The sequence below is a fragment of the Triticum aestivum genome, chromosome 6A, assembly GCF_018294505.1.
Source record: "Triticum aestivum cultivar Chinese Spring chromosome 6A, IWGSC CS RefSeq v2.1, whole genome shotgun sequence".
Lineage (NCBI taxonomy): Eukaryota > Viridiplantae > Streptophyta > Magnoliopsida > Poales > Poaceae > Triticum > Triticum aestivum.
In genome coordinates, this window is record NC_057809.1 from 402,131,730 (window position 1) to 402,146,019 (window position 14,290).

General features: G+C 43.0%; 1 protein-coding gene across 1 annotated transcript; it reads left to right on the forward strand.

The window, feature by feature from the left end:
* Positions 1–2,149: 2,149 nt before the first annotated feature.
* LOC123127656 (CMP-sialic acid transporter 5) lies at positions 2,150–9,151 on the forward strand. The gene is made up of 16 exons (XM_044547421.1): positions 2,150–2,411; positions 2,508–2,769; positions 3,305–3,421; positions 3,806–3,862; positions 4,126–4,203; positions 4,317–4,361; positions 4,453–4,512; positions 6,357–6,479; positions 6,608–6,682; positions 6,891–6,960; positions 7,372–7,479; positions 7,585–7,718; positions 7,801–7,877; positions 8,064–8,112; positions 8,199–8,265; positions 8,813–9,151. Exons 2-15 carry the CDS (start codon positions 2,599–2,601, stop codon positions 8,247–8,249), a joined length of 1,215 nt encoding a protein of 404 aa, XP_044403356.1. The 5' UTR covers positions 2,150–2,411; positions 2,508–2,598; the 3' UTR covers positions 8,250–8,265; positions 8,813–9,151.
* The last annotated feature ends 5,139 nt before the right edge of the window (positions 9,152–14,290 follow it).

A 14,290-nucleotide genomic window follows, 5' to 3' on the forward strand; every position in this document is an offset into this window, starting at 1 on the left:
CGATATAGTGTTATATGAGTTATATGATTTGGTGACCGAATGTTGTTCGGAGTCTCGGATGAGATCATGGACATGACGAGGAGGCCCAGAATGGTTCGGAGGTAAATATTGATATATAGGACGATACTATTCGGACACCGAAAGAGTTTCAGGAGGTACTGGGTTCTCATCGGATCACCAGAAGGGGTTCCGGGAAGCCCCGGGAGGAAGGTGGGCCTATTGGGCCATTAGAGGGGAGCACACCAGCCCACAAGGGGCTGGCGCACCCCCTATGGCAGCCGGCCTATGGGGGAAAGGAAGGAGGGAGATTCGGCCTCCCCCTTCCTTCCCTCTCCGCCCCTTTTCTTTTCCCCTCCGGCAAATATGGTAAGGGGGGCGCGGCTAGGGAAGGAACCCTAGGAGGATTCGGCCTCCTTGGGGCGCCTCCTTCGCTGCTCCCTCCTCCCCCATCTATATATATGTGGGAGGGGAGCGCCACACATAAACACGACAATCTCTTAGCCGTGTGCGGCGCCCCCTCCACAGTTTCGTCCCTCAGCCATTTTTTTTCGTAGTGCTTAGACCAAGCCCTGCGGAGATAGCATAACCACCACCGTCACCACGTCGTCGTGCTGCCGGAACTCATCCACTACTTCGCCGTCTTGCTGGATCAAGAATGTGAGGACTTCACCGAGCTGAACGCGTGGTGAACGCGGAGGTGTCGTACATTCGATACTCAATCGGTTGGATCACGAAGAAGTTCGACTACATCAACCGCGTTAACAAACGCTTTCGCTTACGGTCTACGAGGGTACGTAGACACATTCTCCCCTCTCGTTGCTATGCATCTCCATGGATAGACCTTGCATGTGCGTAGAACTTTTTTTGTTTTCCATGCAACATTTCCCAACAAGAAAGGATTGACTCGAGGCTCACCGATCTGAACTAAGCTCCTATGGATGAGGCGAACAAACTGATACGTAAAGTTCATATCGAACGGAACTCTGATGAACGCGCTAAGGTGATGCTGGAGTTGATAGCATTCATTTACATCCAGAGATGACACATATCGTGGTATACGCGGCAAATGACAACACTAGAATCAAGGACAATGCCTTTGATGGTGACGACATCTAGATGAGTAGATGGTTGTGAGCAATCAGAATATTTTTAGTTAGTGCGACCTAAAATTGAGGTGGTCGATGTAGATAGAAAGGCAAAACTCGTACTCCACGATACATGGTTCAAGCTCTTCTTCATCTGAGTGAATTTCCCTCATCGATGCGGTCCTAGCGGTGTGAGGGTTCGGCTAGGGGAACCTACGATGTGTCGGGGATGTTTCTTTGATGTTGCAAAGGACATGAGCTTTTCTGTTGCTGTTGGCAGTGACACAAGCTTTTTCTTGCTTAGTTTGGAGTTATGATGTGAGATTTCTTAGAAAGAATATAATATTTGATAAAAAAAAATCAAGTCTTGAACCGACAACACTGTGTTAATATGTGATTTATATGACACGAAATTGATACCACTATATTCGTTTTTTAAATTACTTACTTGTAATTATAATTTTGTATCAAATCCTTGTCTTAACGAAACCTAATACAGCCTATATACGAGAACGGAGTAATACTTATATTATATCAGAACTTGATTATTGGATCGTAAATTTATCTTAGAAAGACTTTCATAATAATATATTTTGTTCATTTTATTATCTATGGTTAGTATAAAAATCATGATCAAAGCTGCGTTTGTACGATGCAACATTGTCAAGTACTTTTATGGAACTTTGTTATTATTCGATTGAACATTGTTGTATGAAATATTTTATATTCATTTAATCCTTTCAAATTTTATTTTTCTTTTCTTTTGAGATGTTTAAGCTTTCTTTAATTCAGAGATTTTTTTTGTTCCTTTTGAGTATTTATGGCACTGAAATCCACATGATCTTTTTTCCAAAAAGAAAATCTTTGCTCTTGATGTATTACAATCTCTTGAAGTATTTTTCTTATGGTATGATTAAAAATTCTTCGATCAAATGTTATAATTTCAAAACGGTATATTTTTCAGAGATCTGCAAGTGAGCAAATCAAATTATCAAAAGATCCAAAAGGGCAGAAAACCAGCAGAGGAGGAAAAAAAAACCAGTGACATGAGCAGTATATAAATACAGAGAAACACCCGCCCTGCTTTCGTGTCTCCCTTCTCTCGCCCCTCACACCTTTCTTCCCCACCGCTACTCCTGCCGGAATCCGTGATCCCGGCGCGAGCATCTCACGCCCACTTCCCATCATCTCCCAGGATCCAGCCTCCGCACGCTCGCCGGAGCCGCCAAGCTACAACCAAGCACGCGGTGCCCGATTCGCCGAGTGCGGCGGTGGCCAGGCCCAGATCTGCGAGATCGCCACCGACCACGCTCCGCCTCCTCCGAGGTACAGTGGACACGCCTTATCCTTCAGATCCGCTCTTCTATCCAGTCATATCCGATGCGCCACTGCTGATTGGCTGAAACGGTGCGACTGCTCTAGTAATGCTTCTGGGATCCCTCGGGCTCGGACGCCGGTAGTGCTGAGCGGCATCTAGTCGGCGGCGTGCTCCCGTGGCGGCGACTTGGGCGAGATGCAGCGAAACGGGGTGATGGAATGCACAGCGTGCCGCTCCCGGCTGGTGGCGCCGAGCCCGCGGAGCGTGTCCAGGGCGTACGACAAGCACCACAACAAGATAACGTCCAAGTTCCGTGCGCTCAAATTCCTCCTCGTCGTCGGCGACTGCATGCTCGTCGGCCTCCAGGTGTGTTTCTACCTCTCTGTAACGATAATCGAACTACTACGTTCTCATCAGCTCAATCCATCACGTGGTGCAAATACTTGTGAAATGGTATTTTGGCATGATCTGCGTCGAACAATTGTGAGGCAATGTCTGCATGCTTCAGTTAGTTGGTCCCTTCTTTAACGTTACATGCATCTATCTGGTAACAAGCACTCTCTCGTGTCAAAATATGAGGCTTATTTCACTAACAATTACTTTGTTAATATGTGGTTTATGTGACATAAAATTGATGCCATTAGATTCGTATTGAAAAAGTACTTGCGATTTGTACCGCATAAACCATGTATCAATAGTAATTGTTGGTCAAAGCATTACCTTAATGAATGAAAATACACCTTATTTTTTGGGATAGAGGGACTAGTAAGTTACTTTCTTACGATTAGCTTTCCATTAGAGATAATGGAAGTAAGTATATTTTCTTGCGAAAGATAATCCAAGTTAGAGAGCTGTGTTCATGATTAGGTTCCGTACTTTAATAATTTACTGTTGTCTGCAGCCCATCCTAGTGTTCATGTCAAAAGTAGATGGGAAGTTCCAGTTCAGCCCCATCAGTGTTAACTTTTTGACGGAGGTTGCAAAAGTTATCTTTGCTATCGTGATGCTAATTATTCAGGTTTGTTCTTGGCTTCTTGCTCCAATGTGTTTCTATTGTGCATGTACGCCGATGATGTCACATGATGTTATACATGAAACACCATTTTTTACACGCATATCTTGTCTGGATGGTTCTGATTTTTTTTGTGCTTGTTAGGCTCTTGCCTGTTTTTGGCATATCTTGCATAACACATGTAGTTATTCCTGTAACAAAAGTTCTTTACTCACCTATCACCATAGGCAAACTTTGTCACAGCAGACTGTTTGGAAATTTGTGTACCATTCTATTTTCCATGGTGCATAATAGCTGCAAGCGACATATTTAATTTGTTGATGGCTTCTCTATAGCTTAGGCTCCTCACTTCTTATTCGCCTCTTTAACGTTGTTGTACTAATCTGACAGTCTCGAAAGCAAAAGGTTGGGGAAAAACCACTTCTGGCACGTTCAACCCTTATACAGGTGATGTATCTGGCCACATGATGATACAGTTTACGCCCCTTTTGTTGCTTGTGTTCATATCATTGCGTGTATGTTTTCATTTTCAACATTGAATCAGTGCTTGGTATTTTTGTTCTATATAGTTTCATGTTGTTTTATATCTTATTACTTTCCCCCCCAATATTACGTTTCTACTCCCCCTATACCCATACTTAAAAATACTTTATTTCACTTTTTTATCACATTGTTTTGTTATCTGATAATTCAATCATTTCTTTTTGTAGGCAGCCCGCAATAATGTACTCCTAGCTGTCCCTGCACTTCTATATGCCATCAACAATTACCTTAAATTTATCATGCAGGTAAGTTTCATTGGATTTAGAGGCAGAGTCTTGCAGTTGTCATGAGTAAACATTTTTTGCCTTGTGAGATTGACGTACAGCTATACCTGACACATATTGAGCGTATTGTGCAGTTGTATTTCAATCCTTCAACTGTGAAAATGCTAAGCAACCTAAAGGTACACTTTTCTTGTCCTACTCAGATGTCATTGTTTAGTTGTATTAGTGTGTATGCATATATAACACCATTTGTGATCCAAACTTCTCTAGGTACTGGTCATAGCTGTTCTTCTGAAATTTATAATGAGAAGGAGGTTCTCTGTTATTCAGGTAAGGTTGACGTTTAAATTCTGTTGCAGTTATTTCTACAGTTTAGTTTTATTTGAGGATTGAGTTTACCAAAGTGTTTTATGCTTTTAGATTATTTGTTTATCTACTAGTACTACTATCATGTAACTTAAGAATTACTGGATTAGGCTCTACCTGCCTCATTTTACATGATCTATTGCCCAATCATATTAGGAATATTAAGAAGCATTGATCAGTGCATTCTGAACTTACTAGAAATTGTTAGAACTACTAGTAGTATCATAGTTAATAAGGCATCACCAAAGTGTCGTTTAGGCGTTGAGGCAGTCTTGGGTGGTGACCATAGCCGTTTTGTGGCGTCCAAGGCATCGAGAAGGCATGGTATAGTGTTGCCTGAGGCGAGGCAGGTGATGAGGTTGCTTGTAGTGGGAGGATGGAAATAGAGAGCAGGTAAATCATTGAAGAGGGAAGTGAGATACATACATACAGTAGCTAAGATAAAAAAGAGACCTGCAACCTTGGGTTGAGGGAAGCAGTTCTGATGCTGAAGCCACCTATCTGTTGTCTCCACTGGCTTGCTGCACCGAGCCCTTGCTGCTGTCACCACATCTTGGCTCGTTACTTCTGCTCTGGCTGCAGATTGCCACTGCCGCTGATGTCACTGCATGTCGTAGTTGTCATTGTCTCCGACGGTCTGATTATTGAGTTACAAGGTTGATGAGGAACAATAGAGAGAAGGCGAAGAAAAAAACATAAGTCAAATCTGTTTGATTATTTCTAGATACTTCTACCCTATTCTAGTATTTGTTTCTTTTCTTAACCCTAACTACTGTTTTCTAGAGTCTTCTAGCCATGAGTAGAATGTTGAATCTTAAGCAATGTTTTCTAGAGTGTTCTAGCTATAAGTAGAAGTTGAGATGGCTTCCCAAAGCCCTGTAAATTAGGTTTTCACCTCTAGTTTGTAACCAGACTTATGTACCCCACTACCTATAATAGAACCTGGTGTTCTATCTAAGATCTTGGACTAGATCTTGTGCCCTATGAGTTTGTATCGAACTCCTGCTGCCATATTGGCCTATATTTGCCTCTAGAGTGATATCTAGGGCAGCACGTTGAAGTAGTTCCTTCAACACTAGTGCTGTACACTTTGTAGCAGCAAGGTGGAGTTGTTCCTCCACATCCTTGTGCTGCTTCAGAGGTTGAACTTCAGGCACCATGGCTGGTATCCCCTCCTTTCAGCTGCCACCATGGCTGGTATCCCCTCCTTTCACCTGCTTCCCTTGTTCTTGCAGCTGCATTTTGCAGCTGGCTCTTCAGGGCACACAGAGCAGGGTTGAGGTGGATCACGCTATTGGGCTATGATTGCCATTTCAACCTTGACTTTTTCATCCGGGACACCATTTTATCATCTAATTGTTGCCGTACAAGATTGGAATGTCATGCCTTCTGTGCCTAGTAGGTGCTATAATGACCAGTCAAAGCTATTTACAAGAAAGGATTTTTCATCCCAAATTCCTTTGACAAAGTTAGCAGTGGAAAGCTCTGCTAACCGTTTCAGCTTCAGCCTCCTTTGGCAGTTGTGCATATCCCAAATAAATTAGCAGAATATTGGCTAGGTACAGGCTGTGCCTTGCCATGTTCCCTCAGCCTAGCACGATAGCCATGGTTATGTGGTTGATTTATTGGCTACAGCCATGCATTTCTTACAAATGGTTGGGAAATGAGGAGCGATAGTGGATTTTCCGTATATCTAAGCATATCTGAGCATAATGACCAAGGACAAAAGGTGCATGGAAAGTGCCATAAAAGTTCCGACTCTCAGCAATGTTAACTTCTCCCTTGCTTCTTGTTTCAAATGTTGGCAGTGGGAAGCTCTTGCTCTATTACTTATTGGGATCAGCATCAATCAACTTCGAACTGCACCTGCGGGCGATACAGCATTTGGTCTTCCTATCACTGCTATCGCATACATCTATACACTGATTTTTGTAAGTTGCTGTCAGGGCCATCTGGTTCTTTAGTTTTTTCCTTTGTTCTTTCACTTGTTTTTATAAGCTGTCGCAACAGGCAGCGAGCTTAAAGTTGCTGTATATTCAGTTGAAACTGTGAATTGTAGGTAACTGTTCCATCACTAGCTTCTGTCTACAACGAGTATGCAATGAAAAGTCAAGATACTAGTATTTATCTTCAGGTACTTTCTTAATTTGACTATAATCTGTTCAGAATTATTAGGGAGTAACTGCCATTTTTTTAATTCTATCGAACTATATGCTTATTTTATGGTATTTCTCTTTTACTTTTCCAAATTCCTGTCGTAAGGCATGGGCTCATTCTTGTCTCCATCTCTGTGATTGTTTTGCCCTTTATCTAATTGGATGTTCTTTTGATATACTTCACAGAATTTATTTCTGTATGGATATGGTGCAATATTCAACTTCCTCGGCATCCTTGGGACGGCCTTATTCCAAGGTATGCACCTTTGTTGAATGCCCAGTATTTTTATGCTAGGTGAATAGTAAGTACTGCATGTTATACGGGCAGGGAGTTTGTATTATATTATCATCCTTAGTGCTTTCTTAGTTGTGCAATCAAGGGATGGGAGTCGGGTATTACTTATTCTTATGAGCTGTTAAAACGAAGGAGTGATTTCCTGGTTGGTTCAGAATTTGAAATATGATTATTTTTTACTAAACCTTGAGGCCAGATATGAGCATTTCTCTTTAATTGTTTATCAATGACCACTGTCAGATCCCAGAGCAAAAAGGATAGCCATGTTCTTTCTTGTCCTGTCATGTCCAAAGCATCTGTTCATGAAATGTCGTAATGCTACTTAAGTGTTGGTGCAGCACATGTTTCTGGTGTAATCATGTCTTCTTACAGGGCCCGAGAATTTTAATATCCTTCAAGGGCATTCAAGGGCTACGATGTTTCTCATATGTAACAATGCTGCGCAAGGCATTCTTTCTTCATTCTTCTTCAAGTATGCAGGTAAATGTTCTACCTTCCAGTTTTTCTTTTGTACATTGTGTTTGTTCTTATCTATTTCTTCTATAATTTCTCCTCATTAAATGATCAATTGAAATTATCCTGCAGATACAATTTTGAAGAAGTATTCCTCAACTGTTGCCACAATTTTTACTGGTCTAGCTTCTGCTGCTTTTCTGGGACATACCTTGACTATTAACTTTCTCCTGGGCATATCAGTGGTGTTTATTTCAATGCATCAGGTATCCTTACCCATTTCTTAACTTAATTTTATTTAGCCAACCTTCTTCCTCTTCCATTTGTGTAACTTCTATTTGTTCTCAGTTCTTCTCACCTATAGCTAAAGTCAAAGGCGACAAACCAGGTGAATTATTGGAGTTGCAAGATACACAGAATCATCGGTAAGTTTCTATCCTTTCAAATGGTTCGAGTATGAATTTTGATCAGTTTGTCTGACTTGTTTTATACTGAATTCTTGATTCCTTGATAACTTTGATACACACACATGAATAATTACTTATGCTGTTATGATCATAAACTGATTTCCAAGTTTTTTTTTGACTCGTATGATGCCTATTACATCACAGGTCATCTGATTCTTCTTTTGTAAATATGACTGCTGGTGCTGCTGAGGACGTAAGCTACTTTTCTTGCTTCAAGAATAATAGAAACATCATTTACATTGCGGACACTCACATTTTAAGTTGCTCATGTCATTTCAGGCTAGCCATCAGCTTGGAACTGATGAGAGGCAACAACTGTTGCCAATTTGAAACGTATATTTTGTAGGTATGAATGGCTTACCTTATCCAGAATTTCTATAAGAATGTTTGCTCATGTTACATGCCTTGCTTTCTCTAGTAAGTAGAACAAGAATACATTTAACATATCTTTTCTGTCCATATGCGTACGCTCATGATATTTGAATTATGAACCAAATTCTAAATAAATAAGCATACGTCTCTGCGCCTACAAACTTGTGGGTATGTATCTATAATAGCTGTATTATTTGAGGAAAATATGTGCAGACATGTGTGTGATAAAAGAAATAGTGGTATCAAACAGGAGTTGCATGATCCAAACAGAAATTCTCATTGTTTCGGAGAATAAGTTTCAAGATTAAAACGATATGTGTAGTTGTACATATAGGCCACACTTGGTTTGATGTGGGCCCCACAATTATATTTTCATTTCGAACGAAGGAAATCGTAGAAGTAACTTGAGCCTGCATAGGTTCTATCTGTAACTCACCAATCCGGAATTAAGTTTGTTAAGAAGCCACGTTGCTAAGAATACTAACTAGCTCACTGCCTTTGAACTCCTTGTATTTCTGCAGGTAGGATAGAAGAGTTGGGGGACAGCAGATTTTGTGTGGTGCTGCGAGTGAAATAAACTACTGTACACTGTAAAGGCAAAGACAGAAGTTACAAATGTGTTCCCTTTTCCATTTCATTCTTTTGGAGGGGGTGCGTCCGTGCGTGGCCAGGTGGCGCATGATAACTTGGATAGTAAGGATATATTATCTCCACAGGAAGTCCCCAATACGATACACATAGAAATTCATTTTTCCCTGGAGCATGTTGCGTACAGTCAAAATGAGGTATTCTTTTGTACGGAATTTTTGAGCTACCGATCATTATAACAATTCGTTAATACTTGGTTCTTCTGGTGCTTATATGGTGACCGTCTGAATCCTTTTTTTTTTTTGGTGTTGTAAGAGGTTGAAGTCGATCTTCATAAAATAGCACTGTTTCATGTTTGAACCTAAGAACCGTTGTTACTCAGTAGGACAGGAAGTCAGAATTACTCCCTCCGATCCATCTTAATTGTTGCTGATTTAATACAAAATATTAGTTGTAGCTGTTTTACAAGTGGTTCTCAATCTAGGACTTATCTTCTTTCAGATTATGAACCCAACCTTGAAAATGAGGTGCAGTTTGTTTGAAGATTTTTTTCATTTTTAATAGACCAAATGCTCCAGCAGCCCATTAAGATGATATCCAATGCAATTTCTCTAGGAAACACAACCATAGATAAGCAGATTTCATCATGGCATTAGGGTGGATCGGCCGATCTTTCACGAAAGGAGTGGGTCCTGTAAAGAACACGAGGAGAAACACGAGAGAAACACTAAACCAACACAAGAAAGTCACACATGTGCTAGATCCTCGAATACATGGAACGGTATACGATCAACTAGGGACGATACAATGGTAACGGTCTTCTTTGTGAGGAGGTCTTGAGTTCTTCCCTAAAAGGGGTCTTGAATCCGCTTGGGAGATCTCTGGTGGAGGCTCGAATCTCCATGGAGAAGGTAACCAAGTGGATGAGCAAAGCTCTCACATAAACATGAGCTAAACCTTTGCTAACCCTAGAAAGTTGGGCGAGGTGGAGTATATATAGTCTAGGGGGGAGAAGGGATACACGGGCCTCGGCCCTTCACTGTGCGCAGACAGGGAAGGCCGGATGTCCGGGCTGGTCGGGTCGGATGTCCGGGCTTTCAGGCGGCGCCGGATGTCCGGGCTGGAGTGGTGGCATTTGTTGCTCTCGGGTTCGGAGGGCCCAAATTTCCGGGCTGGCGGCCGGATGTCCGGGGGCTCGGGAGAGGCCGGATGTCCGGGCTGTCGCGGCCGGATGTCCGGAGCCTGTAGCTTCTGGCGGCTGTGCTGCTGTAGTGGACGACGCTCCAGGGGCCGAATGTCCGGGGTCATGGCCGGATATCCGGGGCCTGGGAGATGTTCTTGGTTCCTTCCGTTGGTTCTCCTCATCCGTGGATTTGGGGACTTGTACATCTTCATGCACATCTTCGGGAGGGCCCTCTTGGTGCCTAATCATGCACAACACCTCGGACTTAGGTAGTAGCCATGTCTCATGCATAGAAAATGGAAGTTCGGAGAGGAGTGAGTTCACCTTATCTTCGATAGCCTTGGCTCGGGCTCGTGTCATTGGTCCAAGTGGTGTCGTAGGAGGTGTAGGTGCATCCATGGGGATGATTTTGGGATGCTCCGCATCATCTCCCCTCCCTTGGGGAAGATTCGTCCTCGGATCGAAATCCTCATCACCATGGTAGGGCGAGTGATCTTTGATTTTGAAGATGTCGCTCACGGAGTACTTACCACGAGGGATGTCGATCTTATATGCGTTGTTGTTATAGCGTGCAAGCACCTTGAATGGTCCATCCGCGCATGGTCGAAGTTTGGACTTGCGTTCTTGGGGAAAGTGGTCCTTGCGAAGGTGTAGCCACATGAGGTCTCCAATGTTGAATATCATAGGGTGCTTGTTGACGTTGAGCTTGGTCACAAGGCGTTGTACTTGGCGCTCGATGGTGTTTCTTGTATCTTCATGCACCTTCTTGAGATGGGTCGCTCGTGTACTTGCGTCCAAATTGATGCGCTCTTGGAGTGGTAGAGGGAGAATATCCAATGGTGAAAAAGGGTTGAATCCGTAGACGACCTCGAAGGAGGACTTGCCGGTTGTTGAGTGTCTTGCGCGGTTGTAGGCGAACTCGGCGATAGGTAGGCACTCCTTCCACTCGGCGATAGGTAGGCACTCCTCTCACTCTTTGATGTTCTTCTTGATGAGTACTTGAAGTAGAGTGGAGAGTGTGTGGTTGGTAAGTTCCGTTTGGCCGTCGGTTTGAGGATGGTAAGCCGTGGAGAAGAGTAGCTTGATTCCGAGCTTGGCGCATATGGTCTTCCAAAAGTAGCTAAGGAACTTGACGTCGCGGTCTGAGACGATAGTCTTTGTCACTCCATGTAGACGCAATATTTCCCTACAAAAGAGATTAGCAACATATGAAGCATCATCTATCTTGTTGCAAGGAATAAAATGTGCCATTTTTGAGAAACGGTCCATAACGACAAATATTGAATCTTTCCCATTTCGAGTCCTAGGCAAACCAAGTACAAAGTCCATGCTAATGTCTTCCCATAGTTGGTATGAAATTGGTAGAGGCATATAGAGGCCATGAGATTGAGCTTTGGACTTAGCTTTGCGACATGTAGAGCATCGGTTGGTGAAACGATTGACGTCTCGAAACATCTTGGGCCAAAAGTAGTTCTTCGAGAGCGTGGCGAACGTCTTGTCGCATCCGAAATATCCCATTAAGCCTCCTCCATGAGATTCCTGCAAAAGCAACAAACGAAGAGAAGACTCGGGGATGCAAAGTTTGTTAGCTCTCATGAGATATCCATCTTTGATGTAATAGCGTTCCCAAGATGTATGCGATAAATACTTGGCATAAGGAGTAGCAAAAGTTGCATCATGCTCATACAAGGCTTTGATATGCTCGAAGCCAATGACATCTAACTCAAGTTGTGTAACAAGCATGCATATGCGGGAAAGAGCATCCGCTACAATGTTTTCTTTACCCTTGATGTACTTGATGACATAAGGAAAAGACTCAATAAATTCACTCCATTTAGCATGACGCTTGTTCAACTTGTTTTGTCCCTTAAGATACTTGAGAGTCTCATCATCAGTATGAATGATAAACTCATGGGGACGAAGGAATGTTCCCATTCATGCAAGACTCACACTAAAGCATATAGCTCTTTGTCATAAATGGGATAATTGAGTTGCGCTCCGGAAAGTTTCTCACTAAAATAAGCTATGGGGCGCTTCTCTTGCACACACCTCCTATGCCATTACCACTAGCATCGCAATGAATCTCAAAGGCTTGTCGAAGTTGGGTAAAGCAATCACGGGAGCATGAGTAAGCAAATTTTTAAGCTCATTGAATATGGTATCTTGGGATGGTCCCCAAACAAAAGGCGCATTATTCTTGCTCAAAGCATGCAAAGGCGAAGCAATGGTGCTAAAATCCTTCACAAAGCGACGATAGAAACCCGCAAGGCCAAGAAAACTACGCACTTGATGCAAGTTGGTTGGTTGTGGCCAAGTTTTAATAGCATTGATCTTGGACTCATCAACATGAACACCCTTAGAGGAAACAACAAAACCTAAGAAAACGAGCTTATCAACACCAAAAAGGCATTTCTCCATATTAGCATAGAGGCGCTCTTTTCTAAGAGTTTGCAAAACGGTGTGGACATGGGTGACATGCTCTTTGATAGATTTGCTAAACACAAGAATGTCATCGAAGTAAACCACAACAAATATACCAATGTAAGGGCGAAAGACATGATTCATAAGGCGCATAAAAGTGCCCGGTGCCTCCGAGAGACCCATAGGCATGACTAACCACTCATACAAACCAAACTTGGTTTTGAAGGCGGTTTTCCATTCATCACCCTCTTGTATGCGGATTTGATAGTAACCACTCTTAAGATCAATTTTGGAAAAGATAGTGGCACCACTAAGCTCATCAAGCATATCATTGAAGGAAATATGCCCTAGAGGCAATAATAAAGTTATTATTTATTTCCTTATTTCATGATAAATGTTTATTATTCATGCTAGAATTGTATTAACCGAAAACATAATACATGTGTGAATACATAGACAAACAGAGTGTCACTAGTATGCCTCTACTTGACTAGCTCGTTAATCAAAGATGGTTATGTTTTCTAACCATGGACAAAGAGTTGTTATTTGATTAACGGGATCACATCATTAGGTGAATGATCTGATTGACATGACCCATTCCATTAGCTTAGCACCCGATCGTTTAGTATGTTGCTATTGCTTTCTTCATGACTTATACATGTTCCTATGACTATGAGATTATGCAACTCCCGTTTGCCGGAGGAACACTTTGTGTGCTACCAAACGTCACAACGTAAATGGGTGATTATAAAGGTGCTCTACAGGTGTCTCCAAAGGTACATGTTGGGTTGGCGTATTTCGAGATTAGGATATGTCACTTCGATTATCGGAGAGGTATCTCTGGGCCCTCTCGGTAATATACATCACATAAGCCTTGCAAGCATTACAACTAATGAGTTAGTTGCGAGATGATGTATTACGGAACGAGTAAAGAGACTTGCCGGTAACGAGATTGAACTAGGTATTGAGATACCGACGATCGAATCTCGGGCAAGTAACATACCAATGACAAAGGGAACAACGTATGTTGTTATGCGGTTTGACCGATAAAGATCTTCGTAGAATATGTAGGAGCCAATATGAGCATCCAGGTTCCGCTATTGGTTATTGACCGGAGACGTATCTCGGTCATGTCTACATTGTTCTCGAACCCGTAGGGTCCGCACGCTTAAGGTTTCGATGACAGTTATATTATGAGTTTATGAGTTTTGATGTACCGAAGTTAGTTCGGAGTCCCGGATGTGATCACGGACATGACGAGGAGTCTCGAAATGGTCGAGACATAAAGATTGATATATTGGACGGCTATATTCGGACACCGGAAGTGTTCCGGGTGATTTCGGAGAAAACCGAAGAGCCGGAGGGTTACCGGAACCCCCCCGGGAGAAGTAATGGGCCATATGGGCCTTAGTGGAGAGAGAGAGGGGCAGCCAAAGGTGGGCCGTGCACCTCCTCCCCACTGGTCCGAATTGGACTAGGAGAGGGGGGGCGGCGCCCCCCTTTTCCTCTCCCTCCCCACTTCTTTCCCCCTCCTAGTAGGAGTCCTACTCCTACTAGGAGGAGGACTCCTCCTTGGCGCGCCATAGAGGCCGGCCGGCCTCCTCCCCTTGATCCTTTATATACGGGGGCAGGGGGCACCCCTTGACACACAAGTTGATCCACGTGATCATATTCTTAGCCGTGTGCAGTGCCCCCTTCCACCATAGTCCTCGATAATATTGTAGCACGTGCTTAGCCGAAGCCCTGCGGCGGTAGTACATCAAGATTGTCACCACGCCGTCGTGCTGACGGAACTCTTCCCCGACAC

Bases quoted from the DNA above. Each gene is read 5' to 3' on its own strand.
- LOC123127656 (XM_044547421.1), top strand. From the start codon at position 2,599: ATGCAGCGAAACGGGGTGATGGAATGCACAGCGTGCCGCTCCCGGCTG. The intron at 2,770-3,304 runs GTGTGTTTCTAC...TGTTGTCTGCAG, and splicing joins GCATGCTCGTCGGCCTCCAG to CCCATCCTAGTGTTCATGTC. The intron at 4,204-4,316 runs GTAAGTTTCATT...CGTATTGTGCAG, and splicing joins ACCTTAAATTTATCATGCAG to TTGTATTTCAATCCTTCAAC.